Raw genomic sequence first — 21,867 nt, forward strand, 5'->3', positions numbered from 1 at the left:
ATCGTTGGAGCGCCTGGTACGAGCGCCACGGAAGCCAAGGGGGGAAGAGGCCGGAGACGGTGCCCGAATCGCAAGCGTCTCTGGGCGCCGGGTGGCTGGGAGCGTTTGTGTGGAAACGAAACGGCGATCGTCGCCGTGCTTCTGGTAGGGCGGTAGTTATGGATCTGTCAATTGGATTTGGCAACCCGCCCTGTTCAATGCAAGCTTTATTACAATGGCATTGCAATCGATTCGGGATCGAAAGAGACGCAAGGGGAGGGATCCCGGATTGGCATCAAGAGCGTGGCCCAGCACAAACAGCAGAGGGTGGGCGGGCAGCGTCCGAAAAGGGTAGGCCCCTGCAGGTTACCGCCCTCAACCACATGGACGGGAGCCCTTTGCATGAGTGGGGTCTGCCCCACAGTTGTGTAGCTTGTCGGGCTAGAAGTTGCTTTTTCACCCGTCTTTTTTTCCCTTTCCGAGTCTCACATTAGTGCTTTTTGTGCAATCCTGACGGCTAGTCTCACCTCTAGTGATTCTAGCTTACAATCCTGGTGCATGTTTCGCACTGGAACCGATCAGAGTTGACCCTGGCTTGTACTGGGATGTTACGAAGAAGACGGATTGTGGATCAGTGAATCGGGTGGTCATCACATTGGGGATATTACGTACTGCTTGCATTAAGATGGAAACCGGCCAAACAGCGTACCAGGTACTGCTGCCGAGTTATCTGAACTAATCATTCAAAGGACGCACTTGGAGCGGCCTGCTGCGTTGTATGGTGACACATCCAAAGGCCCTCCCACGTTCCTGATCCAAGAGTGTGACAATGCCCCGATTGTTGAACAGTGCCAGATTGTCCCTATCAACTCTCGCCGCCTAGACCTCGCGTTCGTAGACCTAAACCAAGGTGAGCACTCGAGGGAGTAATCCTCCCGGGAGCAGTATCTCGGATAGCTTCTATGCTAGGTCGTCCCTCTACAGTCGATGTCGAATTCCGTGACTCCAACCAGTAATGGCATGCCCTCAGGTGTGTTTCCCGGCCCTGTTGCTGAGGCACCGTAACCATCGCTAGGTACCTAGCTCTGCCTCTAGACCCAATCCGCCAACTCCGACCCGAATGTGTGACCTTGCCAACCCCGTACTCCTTGAATGACGATATGATACCAGCCACTGTTTAGATACCAATCTTCCGGTTCGCGGAAAGACCGTGCGACGGCTACTTCGGAACAGCATATTGCTGGGTCCACGCCCTTGCCGTAGCGATGGCGGCCTGCTCATCCTCCTTCCAGCTCTTGGCAACATCGGCGGCTAGCGGGTCATCGGGGTTGGGGGCGCCGAGAAGTGCTTGGATGGACAGCAGGATCGTTCGAATCTGTAGCGCAGGGGACCAGTTGTCTAAGCCAGGTAAGCTGATGTCCCCGCGCACATAGATTGCCATACAACCTACTCTTCAGGACGTCGAGACAGATGCGGCCCAGCTTGTCGACATTGGGATGGAAAATCTTCGTCAGGAAGCGAATCTTAGGCGGGGCCATAGGATAGTCATCGGGGAGGAACAGTTCGAGTTTAAAGATACCCCCTGTAGCGCTGTGTTAGCTGACCGGCCGCTTCACACCATGTCGCTCAGGTGAGGCAGGACGCACCTTCGTACGGTGATGAAGAAGGGCCATGGATTTCCACGTCAAAGTACCTGAGGTTGTCTTCATGGGGCACGGCGCTGATCCCAGGCACTCTGGGACACACTCGTCAGCACATAGCTTTAGCGGGAGGACCGCAGGGTATGTCCGTACGGTTCGGCCATAAGCCTCTCCGTCTCCTTGACAATGCGCTTCGGCAGAGCCATGGTAGAGAGATGTCGGGCTACTTGAGGGGAAAGGCGACCCGGTGAGTAAGGTAATATAAGTAGAGTGCGTGACGGTTGGCCAGCAGCACAGCACGCAGCACGAGACCAAGGAGGAGGGGTTGAGGGGCACGCGATGTCGCAATCGGAATCCCGGGTGGGTTGGAATATGCAGCAAGCTATGATAAGACGGCTCGAAAATATCTAGATGTATCGAGCACAGGTGCCGCAGTAGGTGAGGAAGCTGTTGTGGTCCGCTGTTTCCAGAGAGCGTTTGCGGAAGCGGCCAGAAGGACCGAAAGCGAAATGGACGCCGGGCAACGGATTCCACTGCAGACAGCCATCGGGCGCCGTTTGTTGACGAGGCCCCACCAAGCTTCCGATAAGCGCACGGACCAGAATGGCTCCACCGTTTCCGCAATTTGCACGTGCTGGGGTCCCTTATTAAGCTTATCCTCCGCATAAACTGGAAACTACCAGGTACAAGTACCTACCCCTTAGCTTAAGGATTTGGGTGTGCCCATACCGGTATTGGCGAACTGTCGCCGTGACCATCTTTGCTGTTACGGTAATTCTATGTTCTCCTTCGCCCGAGAACTCGCGGCCGGCGGCTAGGCGGGAGTCCGCCAGATGGCGGGTTTTGAGCAACTCTAGAGTTCGGACCAACAGAGCACAAGCACAGCTTCAAGACTGAGCGTTTCGTCACTTGTGTGTGGACTACTACTAATATTGGATCCATCGACTGCCCTTACGCACGACCGTTACGGCAAGGAAAAGTTGTCCCTGGCTTTTTCAAGCACAATGCCCACGCTTCATGGCGCTTATCATCTATCACCATGCCTTTAGCCTATGTCCGCCTCGCCGATGCTCCAAAGAAAGGGAAATCGATAAGGTCCGCCTTCGACAGCGAGAGCTTTGATGCTGAGGGGACGATCCATGTGGATGGCTTGGTGGGATCCGCAACGATCTCGCCGTCGGGCCGAGATGTTGCTCTTGCATCGTGAGACCCTCCGTCCTTACTCCTTACTCGTCATCGCTCTTGCTGACGTTGCCTACAGACCCGAAGGTCTTGCCATCATAGACCTCGACTCACCATGGAGCCCCCCGCGCCGACTGAGCAGCCACGGGCTTCCGTGGCTTGTGGTTGACGTGCAGTGGTCCCCCTTTGCCGCACGCGACTACTGGGTTGCTTCCACGGCGAACCATCGCTGTCTAGTGTGGAACCTGAACAAGCGAGACGACTCGTCATCGGGCGCGATAGAGCATTCCCTCCAGGCCCATAGTCGGGCCATTACCGACATCAACTTCTCTGCTCATCACCCGGATTCTCTCGCGACGTGTGCCGTTGACGGATATGTCTACTGTTGGGATCTGCGAAGGCCGAGACAGCCCGTCCTGGCCTTTTGTGACTGGTTCGCTGGTGCTACGCAAGTCAAGTACAACCGTCAAGACCCCCACGTTCTAGCCTCCGCCCATGACCGCTGGCTCCACATATGGGATACCAGACGCGCTGCAGAACCTCTGAAGACCATCGGTGCCCACAGGTCCAAGATCTACGGCATCGACTGGAACCGGACGAAGTCCACCTGTCTCGCTACGTGCTCTCTGGACAAGAGCATCAAGTTCTGGGACTACGGCCAGGATGATGAGACGCCCCAGAGGGTTATTCGCACCGACTTCCCAGTGTGGCGAGCGAGGCATACTCCCTTTGGCCACGGGTTGTTAGCCATGCCTCAAACGGAGCCAGGAAACTTGTACCTTTATGACCAACGCTTCGATGCCGAAACCCCCGTGGATGGCACGGTGAAGCCTGTGGCCATCTTCCCTGGCCATGGCAACCACAAAGCCAAAGAATTTCTCTGGAGGAGCCGTGGCAGTGTAAGCGCCGACGGCATCGATAATCGTGACTTCCAGCTAGTCTCATGGGGCGAAGACAATGAGTTGCGACTCCACAAGGTCGAGCCCGAGCTTCTGGAATCCGTTGGTTATGCAAAGGGAACGCCGGTGATGAAGAACCTTATTCTCACCCGAAAAGGTGCCACTTACAAGACCTTCCGTACCGTTGACGATACTGTCCATCGCGACCGAAGGAATGCGACCATGAGCGACCGGCCCGGCAGCGGCGAGCATTTCCGCCAGAGTCCCCTCACACCTGGTCTAAACAGCAACCTCCGTCGTGTCGGTCCGTCTTGGAGGGCCACGTCGATGAAGGCGAAGACGAATACAAGCAGGCATATGGATAAGACCCAGCTCCAGATCGGCTGGATGCGGGGAATCACCATGTCGAAAAAGAAGTCGACCTCAGGCGCGCCGGGTCGGGTCGGTCCGGAAGACCCGGGTCTGTTCAGCCCTGGCTACGGTGGCGGATGGGGCGAGCCCGAGCCTATCCAGGATGAATTGCTGCGTATCAGTAACCAGCTTCCCAACGTAAAGTGGGAAAACATCGACATGGATTCCCTCACGCTGAACGCTTCCCTGAAAGGGCCATGGGGCGTTGACCGCGATACGATCTTCATCAAAGTCAAGGCGGACATTCCTACCGGTTACCCCAAGAACAAGGCCCCGAGGTTCTATGTCGAGAAGTCTTCGTTCATGCCAGAGGAGACGCACACGAAGATCGAGCAGGAGCTGCAGGAGCTTGCAACCCGCTTCTTGCAGCGGAAGCAGAACTGCCTCTACCAGGCATTTACATATCTGCTTGGCGAGGCTGATCTGGAGTCCAGTACTACTTTCTTCAGGAACGTGCGAGATCTGGATGATGACATGGACGCACTGGCTGATGAAAGCTCCAGCGAAGAGGATGAGGACGAGATCCCTACTGGCGGCTCCGCATCCATGTCGCAAGAGCTCAGCGCCAGCACTGAACTGGACCCTTCGGCCACACTGGTTTCCGCCCAACGACAGGCCGCCACTCCATTGCCCTTCTTCTGCGGGGCCCGGTTCTCCAACGATGGCAGGCTGGTGTGCTTCTTCCCGACAAAAGAGGAAAAGGCAAAGGCACTGTTCGGCCTTCCCCACCCAGAGTCGCATAAGGAGCGGCCGAAAGGGGAACCTACCTTTGCGGGCTTCGGGCGTCTAACCCACGACTCACCCCCTCCCAGACATCGGCTCTACGATGAGACGTCTGCAACAGAGGACCAGTCGGATGAATCCGAGGACTCAGACTCCACGTCATCCACGGACTCCGAACACACAACTGTGCACAAAGTCAACCTATGGTACCATCCGGCGCACCGTTTCCGGAAGACCTGGAGCACCAACGAGTCTATACGGTCCAGCGGGGGAGGGACCGGAACTGGTCCTGGCACGGGGACTGGCACCGGAGCGAGCCGGAAGAGAGCCGGCAAACCGAAAAACATCATCACCATCCACGACCTGCAAAGCGAACTGCCGTCAAAGAAGCAGTTTGCTCAGGAATATGCCATCTTCGGCGACGGGGGCGATGTGTGCACCCACAACGCGTCGGTTGCAGAGAAGTACGGAGAGGAAGACCTTATGCATGTCTGGAAGTATGCTGCTCTTCTCCTTCGGAGAGACATCCCCCTGGAGATTCACGGCCTCCAAAACACAGGACAGTCGGTGCTTGTCATCGCCAAGGACGCTGTTACTCGTGCCAGCAGTGGGGATGGGGATGGGGAGGGAAACCAAGCCACCACCCCGCTCGCCGGGCGAGTCAAATGGGGCTATCACCCCCTAGCCCGGGAGCTGATCAATGACCTGTTCGACTATTACGAGAAGATCGCCGATATCCAGATGTTAGCGATGCTGGCATGCATCTTTGGGGATTACTCCATCGAAGAGGAGACAGCCATCGCAGCATCGCATCTTCCCCAACCGAAAACGCCCCTGCCGATGAAAGCACCTTCATTCTCGCTCGAGTACTTTCCTACGGATCCTGCACTCTGGAACTTGAACCAGAAGAGCCAAGCCAGTTCGGCCATGACGACTCCCGGGACCGCCAATACCCCGGCCATCTACTCGGGCCCGCCCAGCTCAGACGAAATCCCTAGTTCGGCCGAGCCGAGGTCACACTCTTACTCATGCGGAGAAACACCGCCAAATGCCGCTCGAGAGCAGATCCGGACCCTCGGTCAGACTCAGAGTCTGTCTACTTCACCCAGCAATCGGCTGTTCCACCGCTCCAACTCGACCGTTGCCGCCGCAATCGCCGCCAGCCTCCCGCGAGCGCTTGCCGGCATCGTCTCCGGGTCGCCGCCTGAGCCTATCCGAAAGCGGCCGAGCCCCGCTGAGACCACGCTGAGCAATCTCCTTCCTCAGGCGGCTGCTTGGGCGAGCTCGACCTTGTCCGGCGCTGGTCCGGACACCCCCGGAACGTCGCGGACATCCTTCTCGGATGACTATGACTGGAAGGACGATCTGTTTGCCATGGTTCCAGTCTCGGTATCCTGCATTCCGGAAAACCAAGGCCTCTTCGACGACGACGGCTGGATTTCCACCCCGCTAATCGACTGCAGTCGCTATCAGATGTACTCCAACTATCGCTACGCATACGCCGAGATTCTTCAAATGTGGGGTCAGCCCCTATCCCGCCTCGAGATCATGAAATTCGACGTCCTCAGAGAAGATAAGCTTGCGTCCATGACAGAAAAGACTAAAACCCGCGTCCCGAACAATTCCCCGCCGTTCTATGGCGCCGGGGCCGCATCGCCGACCTCCCCTTTCGCCGATCGTCGACAATACCTTCAAGAACTACTCTCTTCGGGCCGCGGCGTAGATGTGACGGGATTCTGCCGCATCCACGAGGGCGTCCCTCTCGAGCCGGCCGAGTACATTCGCCCAGCACACACCCCGCCCGACGGAAGCGACATCCACACGCCCGTGGTGAACGGCGCAGTCGGCGTCTGCCACCGCTGCACGGCTGAGCGCGAGTACAACGACCTCGTCCCCCAGACGAGGATAGACTGTGTCTACTGCTGGCAGCCCGTCATCGGCCTGTACTCGCCCTGCCTGGCGTGCGGGTGCATCGCGCACGACGCGTGCATGACCGAGTGGCATGTCATGGGCGGCACCGAGTGTCCCCTTGGACACGAGTGTCAGTGCGTTGAGGAGGCGAGCAGCGCATCACGGGGTACTTGGGCGGGCCTGAGGGCGGCGGTGTGGCTCGCTGGCGACGGCGACGGCGGTGGCGGTGATACCGAACGGGAGAGGGCCGGGTCTGCGGGGGGCCGAGAAGGAGACAGCAGCACTACCCGGTCCACCAGGTCGACGCCGGCGAGGTCACGGCGCAAGTCGGCACCGGCGGACGCTGCAAAGTTCGGCCATATGCTTCGCAGGACGTACACGAACGACATATCCTCCTCCAGGTCTGGGACAGAGGGCGGCCACGGTACTGAGACTTCTCTGACCACCAGCCGACCGGGCAGCTCGTCCACCCGGAGGAGAGGGCAGGATGACGGAGCTCTCGACAGCCCAACGGACCGCGAGAGTAGTGTGGCGCCGTCCGGTCATCGTGGCATCCCGTTTGTCTCGGCCGCCGGAATGGGCATGGGTATGGCCGGCGGACTGCTTGCGGGTGTGAAACCGCCCCCGAGAGGAGAGGAGCCGATTTCGGCGGCGCAACTGAGCTTGGGGAAGAGGCTGAAGAAGCAACTTGAAGAGTCTGGAAGACCGGGAGTGGCAAGGAGGAATTCAGGCGGGTTGGCGATGTGGAGCAAGTCGCATAATGGTAGTGGTGTGTAATGTGAATGTAAATGTAGCACAGAGATGATGTGTATGGTGCTTGTACCCCCTCCTGCACTGTACACACTACCCCATATATTTATTTGCCTTGGCTTGAGGCGGTTATAGTGTTGGGAAAAGCAGGGACCCTTTTCACCTACTCTGCTTATTTACAGTTTGCGGGAATGCATTTAACATGTGATACCATGTTGCCCATTGATCGGGTATAGTACTGGTAATGTCGAAGGGATGAGGTCCTGGTAAGAACAGACGGAAATGGGCTAACGGTTGTCTTTACCATTAACAATATCGAAGCCAGGGAGCGAGTGCAGAAACATCATCTGTCCAACTCATTACATCTTCATACTTCCTCGTTGATCGTATTGGCTATACACTTTGACCTACATTCCGCCCTCACAGCCGAGCTGAGTCTGACATCGAGCTATTGTTGTTGTTTGATCTCAGCTTCCACCACTAGCCCTACGCGAAATCTCAGAGGCTACGTTGCAAACTCACGACGACCAATTCTTCGCAAAGAAATCCAACACCGTCTTGTACCCGCGGATGTACTCCTCCTTGACGCGGTCATTGGACAAGTCGGACCGCGCCGCCATCCAGCCGTGGATCTGGTCCTTGAAGGTCTCGACGTGCTTGGCGCCCTTCAGGTTGGCCCCGAACTGCTTGACCTTGTCGTCGGGCTCCTCCTTGGAGGCGAGCATGATCAGGGGAACCTTGATCGTCTCGGCCTCCTTGGGCTCGACCATCGCGGGGTGGCACTCGGCGCCGATACAGAACGGGTTGGAGTCGCTGGAGGTGACCAGGCTGACCACCTTACCGCCCCAGCAGAACTGATTTCAATGTTAGGCTTGGTGTTAGTGCGGAATACTAGGGAAGGCTGGATGGCATGGAAAGCAGAGCGCTCGGGGGGTGCTTACGCCGATAATGCCCCAGGACTTGATCGAGGGGTTCTTCGCCTGCAGCGCCTTAACAACGTCGGGCAGCTGCTGGGCGACGCCGGGGGGCGGGTTCTTGCCGAAGAAGGCGCCTAGTTTCTCTTGCTTCTCAGGGGTGTTGGGAGGGTACCTGGCAGGCCATTGTGTTTCAGTGATGGGACCGCGCAATTCGAAGCTTCAAACGCTGTCTATAAGAACCCACCACTCAATGGGGCACGGCTCGCCCTTGAACCAGTCCGGGATGAAGACCTTGTACTTCTGGTCACTGCTGGTTGCGAGGATGTCGGCACCCTGTACAGTTTGGTCGAAGTACCCGAAGATGTCGTAGATCATGACAATTCCTTTCGTGGCATCAGCGGGGCCGGTCACGTCTGGGAGCAGTTAGAATCAATCTAATGGATGAGTCGTACAACTTAAGGGGGTTTCCGGGGCGCCAGGGGGGTACCGCACATGTCTTCATGCCGTTCACCTCGTCGTAGGAGCCTTTGGCACTGTATCCCGTCGAAACTACCGGCGGGATGTTGCAGCAGGCCTCATTGTGGCCGTGGCTCGCGGGCATCGTCGACATCTTGGCGACTGGTGGTGCAACTGGTTTAGTCCGGGATAGGTTCTGGTATGACCTAGCGGAGCTGGTGTTTGGCTGGACGAGTTCACGGACGCTAGATAATCGGCGGGCGTAAGTGCCTAGCCGCGACAAGGGGACACTGGAAGGCGCGGGGTTGGCAGCTCTGCCAACAACAAGACGCAATCGATTGAGTGCGAGCATACCTGGTTCTTCTGGATTCAGAACCGCCTAATAAGTCTACGTGGATAGTTGTAGCTAACGCGTGAGAGATGAGATTCCAATGCAAATTGTCTCACCCTTGGCAGTCGGGATGTTGTTCGCGAAAGTCTCTTGTTGATTTACATCTTATTGCAAGCACAATGCGGGGTAGCTTGAAGCTGTTTAACCTCTGATGTCATGAGCGGCCGAGGTTTGAGCTCTCGGCCCCATTCTAGCAGGCAGCACAGTATATCTAACACAGTGCTGAACTCTGCAGCACCCTGGACGTCTGAAAATCCGCGCAGAGCAGCTCCGTCTGTTGAGAAAGAACACAGCAAAACGTTGAAATCCAGCCCCATCATACAAGGTCATGAATAGCTTTTGAAAGCCTTTTTGCCAAACCCATATCATAACCGAGATCATCGCCCGGATCGACAAACCTTGGTACCCGAAGTTTGGCAAGTTCACAGTTCCTGCCTTGGAAACCGTGCAGCACAACACGGCGCGCGAGAAATGGAAAGAAGGAAGAAGAAAGGAAACACGACGACGAGAGAATCAAGAATTATAGCAAGGAGCTCGCGCAGCGAGTGCCTTTCCTCGGTTTCCTGGCCTTTACCATCATGCAGCAATAGTATATCCGGACCTCCTCATATCCTCCACCGTCTTCTTGACAGTCAGCACCTCGGCTCCGAAGCGCAGGGTGCTGTCCACCTCGGAGAGCGGGATCCATTTTGCGTCAAGCTTTTCCCACTCCTCCTGGGTTCCGGAATCCGGTTTATCGGTGCATCGCGCAGTCGCCGCGAAGAAGTAGACGATCTTCAATGCCTCGGTCTCGGACTGCGGATCGGGATACAGGCAAGCGCCGACAAACTCGGTACTCGGATAACCCTCGGTGATGTTTGGCGGCTTCTGGGACGTGTCCGCCCGCTGAGTCTTGGGTAGGGTTGCCCGAGTCGCGATGTCGAGCTTCAGAGGTGTGACACGGAGACCTGTCTCCTCGTGCGTCTCGCGCAGCGCAGCGGCGAGCATGCTCTCGTTGATGTTTCTCCTGCCCTTCGGAAGCTGATACAGTTTCAGCCGGTTATTCCAGATCACCAGCACCTTGGCCTGATGGGGGTCGATTGTCACGGTGCCACACGACATGCCCAAGGCACTGGCGGGCCGAAAGCCCATGCTCTGGTCGACTTCTTCCAGCCAGTCCTTCATCTCCGACTCATCTGAGCCGGGCGGAGGCTGCTGTCGAACCATCTGTATCGTCGGTATGACTGGAAGGTGACGTGATTCTGAGCGTTGTGAGCTTTGGTGAGCCTGGACAGAGGACGTTGATTATCCGCCCTTAGCGATACTTACGAAGTCGGACAGGGCAGGGAGGTTTGGTCACTCTTTATCCCTCTCTATGCTGTTCACTAAAACAGAATTTGATGCGTGGCCAATCAGTGTTGTGGCTACATCGACTCCCGTCCTTCCTGGAGCAACTACCCCAGGTGCTGCACCTCCTAAACGAGCGACCGGTGAGCATGCGAGCGGCGAGCAAGCTGGATAGACGCATGCTTGAACGCCCCATGGCATGCTGCTCTCCACAGGACCCCGGATGCTGGAGGTATCGGCGCTAAGCATCGGGTGGCATTCCGAGTAAGCCGGGTCCACAAGACGGCCGGGACCCTTGGAACTCAGGTGGTCTGGGCAGCTGCAGAAGCAACGGGTATTTACTGTGCATATATTCCCGGAACTTGAGCATCCACCAGCCGCGCAACAAAGGTATACCCTTTGAAGCTAACGATGGCGACCAACGCTGTACGTACCACAGTTCGTGTGGCGTTTATCAGCGCTTCCGAGTCCCGCCCGTTGGATCAAGAGCCAAGACAACTGCCGAGTCAAACGCTAGGCGGACACATGACCCCCCGGCCGACCGGTGAGCTCGCTCGCTCGCTCGGTCCCTTGCACACACGACGTTCGATATTCGTTCCACTCGACACACCGCAGGTCGCAGTGCGAGGTCGCCTCTTGGTGTGGTTCACGGTTGCGGTTACCTTTGGATCACTGCCTGGTGTGGCTTGTCACACTCCGGAAGAGTCGTCATCTGCATGCTACCGCGTTCCAGCCAAGGAGCCGCACCCAATCGCTTGGTGAGCATCTCCTGCGCCTAACGTATCTTGCGTCTCCCGCCCCTTGTTGCATTGGCAGCCTGTTCCACACACCTTGCAACCCCTATATGCCTACGCCTCACTCGCGCCAGATCGTGGGGCAACTTTACAGTAGGGCCGTCGTCTGGCTCGATGGTGCGGTGACGCCGGTGGTGAGGATGGTTCCACGATCAGTCGGCCTTGAAACCGGAACCTCTTTGTCCATGCCTCGAAGTTTGCCGCCCTGCCAAGGATGAATTCGATCAGATCCTTCAGAGGATGCGGAACCATCTGCAGTCGCGTCGTAACGATCGAGAGGTATGCAAGACTTTGTCGATGTTGCAACCTCCAATAGGATGAGAGCCGCTCGAGCCTGTTAGAGCGTGCCTACACATCGGGAATATCCTGCTTTCCTTCCAGTGCCCTTTCCCTTTCGTGCCCACCTACTGTGTAGGTACAGCTGGGTGGCGGAAGGTGCAGCAAGCAGGCATTTGGTTGAAATTGACTCTACATGCGCAGGCCATCCGTCACGCAATGTAAATTGTCGGCGTCGCACCATGTCGCGGGTCGGCCGTTTAAAGGGTGAAGGACTCTGAGCCTTGCCGTCCCCGCGTTCTCTCCAATCGGGCCCCGGGCGCGCAGTGTGGGTCTTTTACTTAGATAAGGCATTATCAGTCTTAGGCTCCAAATAGTATATGGAGGCGATAGCCTTCTATTCGAGAGGAGACTCCCCAGAATCTAAAAAGGAGCTTCAAGTTCCTTCCGAAATCAACAGTTCATGAGCTGCTCTAGAGCTCCTTCAGTCGGCCCCGCTAACGCCTGTTTCACTGCAGACGCACGGTGCTCCGCCCGCCATACATACAGACGACGGCTGGAGGTCCTGATTACTGAAAGCATTCCGTCCCTTCCTAAGATGGTATTCTGCAGGCCGCTTCTGCATTTTACGCTCGGCCGTCCCGCCAGATGATCACAGCAGCCGAGTGGACTCGTTCCGAGCGGACCGCGGCCCGCTGACCTCCACTTGCCTTCTCGATCTGCCCCGGTCTCATCCATTGGCATGACGCACATTTCAGATATAAAGCAAGGGACGGTACGAGACGGCGGCTAGGCCGATCGATCGTAACTGCCGAGTGCCTGGTTGATGATGCACAGCATGGGCACACGACCGGGACACAGCAGTGTTCCATGGTAGGATTTCCGCCCATGCGCAGGAAGCCTAGTGTTGTAGATATGCGGCTGTCCCGCGGAACATGGTGAGAGTAGGGAGGTATGTAGGTAGTACTGTGCAGACGACATTGTATGATTTCTGGCTCACCGACGTTGCACCGGTTATATATGTCCCGGTTGAAGGTGGGGGTACACACGTGTACACCTGCCGCTCGCCCCCCATCGATTTGTCCGGCATGCCTTGCCTCTGATGAGAGCGGTATCTGAACAAGGCAGAAGATGAACATCGAGATTATTTACACCGGCTTGGCCCGCCATGAGTCGATTTGTCTCCTGCGACCCCCACAACCCACGCTGCAGTCGCGGGAAGGAAAAGGTCCGGCTCGAAACCCTCGGTTCCCAGGTGTCGTGTAGTGTAGTGTAGTGTACTGTAAAGGAACGAACAATCATGACCTGCATCGTAGTGCACAACACAGTAGGCGACCCCACCTTAGCAAGTACATATATATGAGTTTGGTCATACCATGACCCCCACCCCGCGTACACCGCGCATGCCTCGTGGTACCGCGGCATGTGGCATAGGCTCTGCTCGGCAAGGGGATGGTGCCCGCGTAATATGATTTCGCCGGCTTCCGGCCGCAGTTCCCGGAGTCTTAAATCGCCTTTGGCAGAGACGACCCGTTTGTAGCGGCAGAGCAAAGTTCCGATTGTCATTAAGCTTGTCTCTAGCTCGACAAATGGGCATACTCCTTGTTGAATGCACGTCCAATAACCATGCGCCTGACCTCAGATGTGCCCGCCCCAATCTCATACAACTTGGCATCGCGAAGGATCCTCGAGGCCGGCATCTCCTCTGTGTAGCCCATCCCGCCCAGAACTTGGATACAATCCAGCGCGCACTCGGTGGCCCGCTCCGCAGCGTAGAGGATCGCCCCCGCGCAGTCCTGCGTCTTGATCAGGCCTTGCTCGTCCACAGCCCGTGCCGTCGCATAGGTGTACGCCCTCGACGCCTGCAGCTTGGTGTACATATCGGCCAGCTTGCCCTGTACGAACTGGAACTGGCCAATGGGTGTGCCAAACTGCTTCCGCGAGTGGGCGTACGGCAGCGCGACGTCCAGCGCGGCCTGCATCAGGCCCAGCGGGCCTGCGCTGAGCACGAGCCGCTCGAGGTCGAGGCCCTCCATCAGCACGCGCACGCCGCCGTTGATTTGCCCCAGCACGTTTTCCCGCGGGACGAACACATTCTCGAACACCAGCTCGCCCGTGTTGCTGCCGCGCATGCCCATCTTGTCGAGCTTGCGCAGGCAGGCAAAGCCGGGCGTCTTGGTCTCCACGATGAACGCCGTGATGCCCTTGGACCCGCCGTCGGGTACTGTCTTGGCGTAGACCACCACGACGTCGGCGTCCGGCCCGTTGGTGATCCACATCTTGGAGCCGTTCAGCACGTAGCCGCCGTCGACCTCGGTCGCGCGCGTGCGCATGCTGACCACGTCGCTCCCGGACCCGGACTCGGACATGGCCAGCGCGCCGACCGTTTGCCCGGAGATCAGGTCCGGGAGGTACTTCTGCTTCTGCTCCGGCGAGCCGTTCAGCTGCAGTTGGTTGACGCACAGCTGCGAGTGCGCCGCGTAGCTGAGCGCGATGGACCCGCTCGCGCGCGAGAGCTCTTCCATGACCACGCAGTGCGCCTGGTAGCCCATCGCGAGGCCGCCCACGTCCTCGTCCGCCGTGATGCCGAGGAAGCCCGCCTCGCCCAGCTTGCCCCACATGTCCGGCGGGAAGTTGTTGTTCTTGTCCGTCGCCGCGGCCACCTCCTCGGTCAGCTCGCGCCGGGTGAACTCGTGCACGCGCTCGCGCAGCTCGGCGAGGTCGCTGGGCGAGGGCGGTTCGAAGCCCTTCGGGTGCTTTGATGATGAGGCGTTGCGTCGTTGTTGAAGGGCGAATGCTGACCGCGCTGCTCTGTGCGACGTTGATGCTAATGAGGATGGTCTTGATGCATGGCTAACGCCGAGTTGCCGGCGAGGCATGGCGCGCGCGAGCGCCCGTGATATCGTGGGACTTGCCATGATGTAGGTTAGGCTGATCGAGAACCGAGGCAGAGGCAGAGAGGGAAGCGACCGCAGTGGAAGTTCTTAGGTTTATGCCATTCGTTCGTTACCAGGTAATAAGGCCGATGCTTCCCCTAGCCAACCGTCCATGTGCCAGGGGCAATCAGGGCATTACGTCGTTCGTTGCCGGGCTGACAGGGGCTCGGCTTACAGCGGTTTGCCTCGGTTAATTTTTCAGTTACATACACTTACACGTTTTGATACACCACACATAACCCTGCCAATCTGCCTCCCATTCTGTTGCCTTGTGAACGTGCAAGGCGTTCAGGGCTAGGGGCAAGTCGAAGTCGAGAGATCTCAGTATTATACGGATCCATATTGGTGGAATGGAGACAAACAAAGTCTGGTTAGCTATGTCTAGGATTTACCAGCAAACCCGCTGAAGGATACGTAATGGAAGGTATCTTTCATTGGACCTGTACAATACAATACAATACCACTTATACCATGAGAAGGCCCAATACCTTTATTCCGCTTCTTTGAGCACATAGAATTGTTTCTCCTTAGAAGAGTCGTTCCCTGTGTTAGCTTATAGTCAGTCTGTCTTCCAGCATACGGATACTAGCTGGGACTTCGCAAACAAAGCCCCTGGCCAGCCACTAACACCCCGGGCCGCTCACGGGACTCGGCTTGTGCCGGTTTGGATCGGCCGTTCCCCATGGGGTTCGGACGTCAGCGCTGAATGCCATCCACTCCCCCGGGTCACTAAATGCACATACACACACTTACCACTTTCTTTAACTTCTGGCAGCTGCTGCGACTACGATCGCGAGCTCAATTGAAGCTCTAGAATGTCTTTCCCGACAACATCAAGGGAAATGCTGTTCCTATCCCGGCAATTAGGGCGCCAGTGCACCCACTCCCGGTTACTGCCGCCCCGCAGTCGCAACCTGGTCACGCCAGGGCCTCGGACGAGACGGACGGTCGCCACCTTTAACGCTCCACACCATGCCAGCGCCATATCCGTCATCAAGAGCAATGTCGATACGAGTTCGGAAGAGTTCAAGGAGAACGAGCGGCTGATGGGCGAGGCCATGGCCCGCCTGGACGAGCTGACCCGCAGGGTGCAGCAGGGCGGGCCGGCAAAAGCCAAGGAGAAACACCTGACGCGCAAGAAGATGCTGCCGCGGGATCGCGTCACGGCGCTCATAGACCCGGGGACTACCTTCCTTGAGCTGTCGCCGCTAGCTGGCCACGAGCTCTACCCAGAGGCCGAGGTGCCTGCTGGCGGCATCATAACGGGAGTAGGCGTCGTGGAGGGGGTCACCTGCGTGATTGTCGCAAATGACAGCACAGTAAAGGGGGGAACCTACTACCCCATTACCGTGAAGAAGCACCTCCGGGCACAGGCTGTTGCGCAGGAGAATAAGCTTCCGTACGTCGCTCCATGAAAGTCTATAGCACAGGATGCCCAGTCCATGACTCCATTGCTGACGGTCTGTTGCGTACTAGTTGCATCTACCTCGTCGATTCGGGCGGCGCAAACCTGCCGCACCAGGCCGACGTCTTCCCCGACCGCGAACACTTCGGGCGCATCTTCTTCAACCAAGCGCGCATGTCGGCCGCAGGGATACCGCAGATCTCGGTCGTCATGGGACCCTGCACGGCCGGCGGCGCCTACGTCCCTGCGATGAGCGACGAGAGCATCATCGTGCAAGAGCAAGGGCACATCTTCCTCGCCGGCCCACCACTCGTCAAGGCAGCCACCGGCGAGGTGGTCAGCCCGGAAGAGCTGGGCGGCGGCAAGATGCATTCCTCCGTGTCGGGCGTGACGGACTACCTTGCCGTGGACGACGCCCATGCCATTGTGCTCGCGCGACGCTCCATCAGCAATCTGAACTGGCCTCCCCACACCGCACCCACGAATCCCGGCTTCTCCGAACCCCTCTACGACCCTTCCGAGCTCCTGGGCATCGCCTCGACCAACCTGCGTAAACCCCTGCCCATCCACGAAGTCATCGCCCGCATCGTCGACGGGTCCGCCTTCGCCGAGTTCAAGCGCGACTACGGCACGACGCTGGTGACGGGCTTCGCCAACATCTACGGCCACCGCGTCGGCATCGTGGCGAACAACGGCATCCTGTTCAGCAGCTCGGCGCTCAAGGGCGCGCACTTCATCGAGCTGTGCGCCCAGCGCGGCATCCCGCTGGTGTTCCTGCAGAACATCAGCGGCTTCATGGTCGGCAAGGACGCGGAGCGGGAAGGCATCGCCAAGAACGGCGCCAAACTGGTCACGGCCGTCGCGTGCGCCGACGTGCCCAAGTTCACCGTCGTTGTCGGCGGCAGCTACGGCGCCGGGAACTACGGCATGTGCGGGCGGGCCTACTCGCCCAGGTTCCTCTGGATGTGGCCGAACGCGAGGATCGGCGTGATGGGCGGCGAGCAGCTGGCGAGTGTCATGGAGACGGTTGGGCAGAAGGTGGATACCGGGCTGAAGGAGCGCATTGACCGGGAGAGCGATGCGGTGTTCTCGTCGGCGCGGTTATGGGTGAGTGCTAATATATTCCCTTCCCCTTTCCGTCCCCCCCCTTTTCGCCTTCCGTGTATACACGGTCCCTTCCTCGCCATTCACTGCTTGCTTCCGGGACTAGGGCACTTACTGACATGCTACTGCCAGGACGACGGTGTTATCCCTCCGGCTCATACGCGGCAATATCTGGGTCTGGGGTTGAATGCGGCTCTGGGTGGCCGGAATCTTGTTTCTCCTGGGCAGACCAGGTTTGGCGTTTTCCGGATGTAAATAGCGGGCCTGCCATGTCGTGATTAAACGTAGCATATTTCAAGCATACCTGGTACCTACTATAATCCGGGCCAGATGGAGGTTTGAATTTCATGTGGATTCAGGGTATGGTGCCGTTGTCCCCAACACCCTGGCTGCGGGCCGTCCCGAGGCGGAGATCTCAAACAGAGGTGAGGGTCGTCCTCCAAGCAATTCTCGATTGTTAACCAGTTGCATTGGACCTATACATAAGTTACCTATATAGCTTGGGCTGTGCATTTCTGGCTGTGTTTTAATTCAGAAAATGAGCAGGGAGGTTGTTCTTCGTCAGCCTTGGACACGATACTTTACCATCCAGTCTCCACGAGCCCAATACTCTTGTTGATGATGGTGTCTTCCCATAGGTAACTATTTGCAGCCAAGTGCATGGGACCTACTACTAGGTAAATAGTGTCAATTCTATCACACCGCAGTACAATAGACAGTCCCGCGATCCCGCCGATCTCGCAGGTCGTGGTGCGATTTTTTTCTCCCAGTCCGCTGCTCACTGTCCTCGTGACCGTCATATCTTTCTCTCCGCCTAAACTTCTGCATTCCACCAGACCGGAAACGAGGAGTCTGGCCTTGAACAGCATCCAGCTTTACCCCATAATTACCCCTGCTCACTCCACATCATGTTGAGGTCTAGAACCGAACCTTGACATCCGCCGTGTCTTGAGGGAACCATTAACACCGCACCACCCCCGCCAGGAATTTGCAGACGATAACCCTGCTAGACTTGTTATTTCGAAAGGGAACTGTGTCTCTTTTTTTTTCCCCCTCTGCATCTTGACCATAAGGCTTCTGACGGCAAAGACGAGAAATGTCACTCCAGCTCGGCCGCGTCCTGCGCACCGCGGCGGGGAGGCGGGGCCCCGCTTCCCGGATACTCGGAAACGCTCCCGGCTCGGTCTCCACCGCCATAGTGACAGCACCGGCTCGGCTCCGCGCATCCGCCGGGTTCCACACCGTTCCGGCTGTTCGGCGGCAGGACCAGAACAGGACCACGGGGACAAAATCAACGTCAAACAACAACAACAACAACAACAAGACGGAGAAGAAGGAAAAGAAGAAGAAGCCAACGGACGAAGAGATTGCCGCGGTGGCCGGCTCGTATGCGCGCACCGATGACTCCATCACGGTCGAGTACCCGCCGGACGAGCAGCTTCCCTCGTCCAAGCCCGTCGCCGGGGCCGGGCGCGCCGGTGCCCATGTCTTCCCCACGCTGGCGAGCTTTTCGTTGCAGGGCAAGGTCGGGGTCGTTACCGGCGGAGCGAGGGGGTTGGGGTTGGTGATGGGGCAGGGAATGGTCATCAGCGGCGCCGATCTGGCCATTGTCGACCTCAACAGTAAGATTTTTATTTTCTACTACTCGGACATGATAGTATGTATGTGAGGTCCCTGCTGTGCTAAATGCTAACACAACACCCCTCTCCCAGAAGAAGAAGCAGTCCGCCAGGCCGAGAACATCGTCGAGACCTTCAAGCGTGACCACCCGGATGCTAAGAAGTCTGCTGCCCTCGCCCTTTCTTTCTTTCTTCCTCCTTTCTTCCTCTCTTTTCCGTATGTGTGACTAAAATTTGAGGTAACGGAGGTATAGAATTCCCAAGGTGACAGCCCACTACGCCGATGTCTCAGACCCCGCCTCGGTCGACGCCTGCATCGCTGAGATTGTCGCCGCGCACGGCAAGATCGACAACCTCGTGACCTCGGCCGGCTTCACCGAGAACTTTGAAGCCATCAACTATCCAATCGACCGCATGCGCAAGCTGTGGGGAGTCAACGTCGACGGGACCTATCTATTTGCTACGGCTGTTGCGAGACATCTGGTACGTTCTTCCCGCCCCCCCCCCCCCCCCCCCCCCCCAACCCAAAAAAAAGATGACATGGCGCTCCTTGGTGTAGCATGCCGTAATAAGTGTAGGAGATTCTGGGGCCGGGAGAGGGTGATCCGGAGATCGGAAAGGGATGCACACAGCCCCCTTAGGATGAGACATTCTTGTCCCTGATTTTGGCTAACTCGTAATGTGCTTCAAAAAACAGATGGCGCGCAACGCCAAGGGCAGCATGGTCTTCATCGGGAGCATGAGCGGTGCCATCGTGAACGTGCCTCAGCCGCAAGCGTATGGATGATCCCCTCCGCCGCCCCTTATTTACTAGTACGCAACTAATGACACTGACCATTTCTTGCGTCATAATGTACATGTAGCCCTTACAACGCAGCCAAAGCCGCCGTGAGACACCTCTGCGCCTCGCTGAGCGTGGAGTGGGCCAAAGCCGGCATCCGGGTGAACTGCATCTCGCCCGGTTACATGCTTACGGCGCTGTAAGTCACTCACTCGCTTAAGTTCTTTTCATCATGTGTTACCTTACCGAGACACACCGAAAAAAAAATTGTCTTTTTTTGAGATAGACACCTGGGATACGGGGTCGCTGACTTCCGAAACACAGAACCCAAAAGATATTGGACGACAAGCCGGACCTCAAGAGGCAATGGACCTCCCTGATCCCCCAAGGCCACATGGGCTCGCCCGAGGATCTCATGGGTCCCGTGACATTCCTCCTGTCGGACGCGTCGAGTTATGTCACAGGCGCGGACCTGCGTGTTGACGGTGGATACACCGTTACATAAACACCCCTTCTTGGTCCTTTTTAGTTGCCTACAGGTAGCTAGTTGGAGGCGAAGGTGAGCCATGTACGGGACACAGGGCGGGCTGGTATTGGGATGGTTTGACGTCAAGAAAGGATGATGATCACGCTAAATGCGATGCATTTTTTTGCTTTTTCGAAATAGTAATGTCTACCTACTTGTTGGTTGGAGACAGAGTAGACGAACCAGCGCAGTTCCAAGATCTGTCTTTGGCCCTCTCCTTCTCTGGTATCTGCTTGCTTATCGTCGGCGTGCTTGGACTTGAACTTGGAGCCGCCACTTGGCTCGTGCCCATCAAGGTTGTGTAACGACCTTGGATGTTTGCCAGACGCCACCCCGAGAAAAAAGAAAGTAGTCTGTGGTTACACATCGCTTGTGGCCGGGGGGGCTTCGCTTCTGACTACTAGTCATCTGGATGTATTCGCCCATCACATCTCACGTCTCAAGCGTCATAGCTTCACGTCTTTCCCTTGCCACACTCTTGGCTTTGCTCGAAGGACGGAGGACCGATCTGAGAACTGATAGGAAAAGTCTAGATGCTTCGAGTGAGGAATGAGTTTCCGACCTCCCTTGTAACTTCATCCCCGTCCAAGCATGAACCATCACAAGCCACTCAGCTCCCTACAGCCGCCGCAGCACACCGGGTATGGATAATTAACGGGGATTCGCTCACTGGAGTGCGCCTCCCGCGGGGGGGTTTGGTCCCGTCCTGTTGGTTCCGAAACCCCCGCTAGCCTGCGGGCTTCCGATCTTGATTCTGTGAGACACGCAGATATCACACCTCAGCCGGGTCTCAGACCAGGTCGGTGGTCTACATACTGTGTGCACTAGTGGTGATTTCGGAAGGTCGGCTTCACGGGCGTGAAGCTTCCGGAAATAGCCCTGGAACCAAGCATACCGCCATGCTTTTTTCTCAGGTAGAGTACCTACCCCCCTAGGCATGGAAGTTGCATCTCGGGAGACAGATGATCAAGCCCTGCTGCAGGTCAGTTTACGTGTGAACTACATTTCGCCCAAGAAGTGTGAGGCATGTGTTGTGCATATCGTGAGGATCTCAAAAGCGTCGGTACGGCTGCCATGGTCGATTCTTCCTATCAGATGATGCTGGATGATCGCCGTCACACGCAGATGTTGCTTCCGGCTAATAGTTTTAAAGCTAGCAATGATCATTTGTGACTCTTGTGAGCTTTCAAGCACTCACCGGAGATAGCCGGGCAGCCTCCGAGATTCGGTACAGAGAAGGTTAGCTTCAATACCTATCCCGGAGCCAATGACCGGACAGCGCTGCCTCAAGAAGCAGCAACACGGGAGGTGCTGGTGACAGGATTGGACACTAATAAATATTTTCCCCGCTGAGCGACAGATCAGGCGACCGGCGATCCAGGGCGCGAAAGAAACCCTCTCCAGTTGTCACCAAGGGATCAACAAATGTGCTTCGCCGGCTCACGTCCTGCCTGAGCCTCTCCCCGCACAAGGTGACGCTGGTTAATAATGGAATGTCGGACATCCATTCAGTGCTGAAGCGAAGACACATGCACGGTAACTAGAAGCGCCCCGCCACCGGTGTCTTACTGTATTTTCCTTGGGGTCGCTTTGACTTTGCCTAAATTGGGCCGGTTCCTGCAAGGGCAGGTTCCCAGGTCCCGGGGCGCGCGCTGGACCCTGGGTTTGGGATCACGCCGAACACGTGGATCCTACGTCGTCGAGGGTTGAGGCTGGTCACCGACAGCTTCCCAGACGGAGCTTGTGGGCAGCGTAGTGGTTGCTTGGCTGTCTGGACTTGGTGGTGAGGAGGTTGGATCACTTGGATGTTGACCGCCCTGACCGCTGAGAAGATACCTACA

At 57.2% G+C, this 21,867-nt stretch overlaps 7 protein-coding genes across 7 annotated transcripts; 3 read left to right on the plus strand and 4 right to left on the minus strand.

The window, feature by feature from the left end:
• Positions 1–1,198: 1,198 nt before the first annotated feature.
• On the minus strand, positions 1,199–1,825 carry B0T15DRAFT_482001 (ubiquitin-conjugating enzyme/RWD-like protein; the record flags this gene model as incomplete). The annotated part of the gene is made up of 4 exons (XM_062866063.1): positions 1,199–1,377; positions 1,430–1,561; positions 1,626–1,714; positions 1,773–1,825. The coding sequence occupies 4 exons, from the start codon at positions 1,823–1,825 to the stop codon at positions 1,199–1,201; spliced, it is 453 nt and encodes a 150-aa protein (XP_062726557.1).
• A 693-nt stretch (positions 1,826–2,518) lies between these two features.
• B0T15DRAFT_49654 (uncharacterized protein) lies at positions 2,519–7,944 on the plus strand. Its single transcript, XM_062867182.1, has 2 exons — positions 2,519–2,822; positions 2,881–7,944. The coding sequence occupies exons 1-2, from the start codon at positions 2,659–2,661 to the stop codon at positions 7,520–7,522; spliced, it is 4,806 nt and encodes a 1,601-aa protein (XP_062726558.1). The 5' UTR covers positions 2,519–2,658; the 3' UTR covers positions 7,523–7,944.
• A 393-nt stretch (positions 7,945–8,337) lies between these two features.
• On the minus strand, positions 8,338–9,345 carry B0T15DRAFT_519440 (uncharacterized protein). The gene is made up of 3 exons (XM_062868431.1): positions 8,905–9,345; positions 8,657–8,825; positions 8,338–8,584 (listed from the first exon to the last, which is right to left on the minus strand). Exons 1-3 carry the CDS (start codon positions 9,218–9,220, stop codon positions 8,374–8,376), a joined length of 696 nt encoding a protein of 231 aa, XP_062726559.1. The 5' UTR covers positions 9,221–9,345; the 3' UTR covers positions 8,338–8,373.
• A 490-nt stretch (positions 9,346–9,835) lies between these two features.
• On the minus strand, positions 9,836–10,465 carry B0T15DRAFT_489433 (NUDIX hydrolase domain-like protein; the record flags this gene model as incomplete). The annotated part of the gene is made up of 1 exon (XM_062866600.1): positions 9,836–10,465. One exon carries the CDS (start codon positions 10,463–10,465, stop codon positions 9,836–9,838), a length of 630 nt encoding a protein of 209 aa, XP_062726560.1.
• A 2,548-nt stretch (positions 10,466–13,013) lies between these two features.
• On the minus strand, positions 13,014–14,772 carry B0T15DRAFT_49736 (acyl-CoA dehydrogenase/oxidase). Its single transcript, XM_062867259.1, has one exon. The coding sequence runs from the start codon at positions 14,571–14,573 to the stop codon at positions 13,233–13,235; it is 1,341 nt and encodes a 446-aa protein (XP_062726561.1). The 5' UTR covers positions 14,574–14,772; the 3' UTR covers positions 13,014–13,232.
• Positions 14,773–15,201: 429 nt separating this feature from the next.
• On the plus strand, positions 15,202–17,798 carry B0T15DRAFT_426426 (carboxyl transferase domain-containing protein). Its single transcript, XM_062865649.1, has 3 exons — positions 15,202–15,990; positions 16,068–17,103; positions 17,233–17,798. The coding sequence occupies exons 1-3, from the start codon at positions 15,407–15,409 to the stop codon at positions 17,353–17,355; spliced, it is 1,743 nt and encodes a 580-aa protein (XP_062726562.1). The 5' UTR covers positions 15,202–15,406; the 3' UTR covers positions 17,356–17,798.
• A 31-nt stretch (positions 17,799–17,829) lies between these two features.
• Positions 17,830–20,378, plus strand: B0T15DRAFT_498858 (uncharacterized protein). The gene is made up of 6 exons (XM_062867325.1): positions 17,830–18,722; positions 18,813–18,882; positions 18,974–19,202; positions 19,417–19,496; positions 19,583–19,699; positions 19,825–20,378. The coding sequence occupies exons 1-6, from the start codon at positions 18,197–18,199 to the stop codon at positions 20,003–20,005; spliced, it is 1,203 nt and encodes a 400-aa protein (XP_062726563.1). The 5' UTR covers positions 17,830–18,196; the 3' UTR covers positions 20,006–20,378.
• The last annotated feature ends 1,489 nt before the right edge of the window (positions 20,379–21,867 follow it).

The sequence above is a fragment of the Chaetomium strumarium genome (genome assembly GCF_033439665.1).
Source record: "Chaetomium strumarium strain CBS 333.67 chromosome Unknown B0T15scaffold_1, whole genome shotgun sequence".
Taxonomy (NCBI): Eukaryota; Fungi; Ascomycota; class Sordariomycetes; order Sordariales; family Chaetomiaceae; genus Chaetomium; species Chaetomium strumarium.

Excerpts from the sequence above, each read along its gene's own strand:
- B0T15DRAFT_49654 (XM_062867182.1), top strand. The coding sequence starts at position 2,659 with ATGCCTTTAGCCTATGTCCGCCTCGCCGATGCTCCAAAGAAAGGGAAA. Across the intron at positions 2,823-2,880 it reads CGAGATGTTGCTCTTGCATC|ACCCGAAGGTCTTGCCATCA; the intron begins GTGAGACCCTCC and ends CGTTGCCTACAG.
- B0T15DRAFT_519440 (XM_062868431.1), bottom strand. The coding sequence starts at position 9,220 with ATGCTCGCACTCAATCGATTGCGTCTTGTTGTTGGCAGAGCTGCCAAC. Across the intron at positions 8,826-8,904 it reads GGTGAACGGCATGAAGACAT|ACGTGACCGGCCCCGCTGAT; the intron begins GTGCGGTACCCC and ends AACTGCTCCCAG. Across the intron at positions 8,585-8,656 it reads GAGCCGTGCCCCATTGAGTG|GTACCCTCCCAACACCCCTG; the intron begins GTGGGTTCTTAT and ends ATGGCCTGCCAG.
- B0T15DRAFT_49736 (XM_062867259.1), bottom strand. The coding sequence starts at position 14,573 with ATGGCAAGTCCCACGATATCACGGGCGCTCGCGCGCGCCATGCCTCGC.
- B0T15DRAFT_426426 (XM_062865649.1), top strand. The coding sequence starts at position 15,407 with ATGTCTTTCCCGACAACATCAAGGGAAATGCTGTTCCTATCCCGGCAA. Across the intron at positions 15,991-16,067 it reads GCGCAGGAGAATAAGCTTCC|TTGCATCTACCTCGTCGATT; the intron begins GTACGTCGCTCC and ends GTTGCGTACTAG. Across the intron at positions 17,104-17,232 it reads TCTCGTCGGCGCGGTTATGG|GACGACGGTGTTATCCCTCC; the intron begins GTGAGTGCTAAT and ends TGCTACTGCCAG.
- B0T15DRAFT_498858 (XM_062867325.1), top strand. The coding sequence starts at position 18,197 with ATGTCACTCCAGCTCGGCCGCGTCCTGCGCACCGCGGCGGGGAGGCGG. Across the intron at positions 18,883-18,973 it reads GACCACCCGGATGCTAAGAA|AATTCCCAAGGTGACAGCCC; the intron begins GTCTGCTGCCCT and ends ACGGAGGTATAG. Across the intron at positions 19,497-19,582 it reads AACGTGCCTCAGCCGCAAGC|CCCTTACAACGCAGCCAAAG; the intron begins GTATGGATGATC and ends ATGTACATGTAG.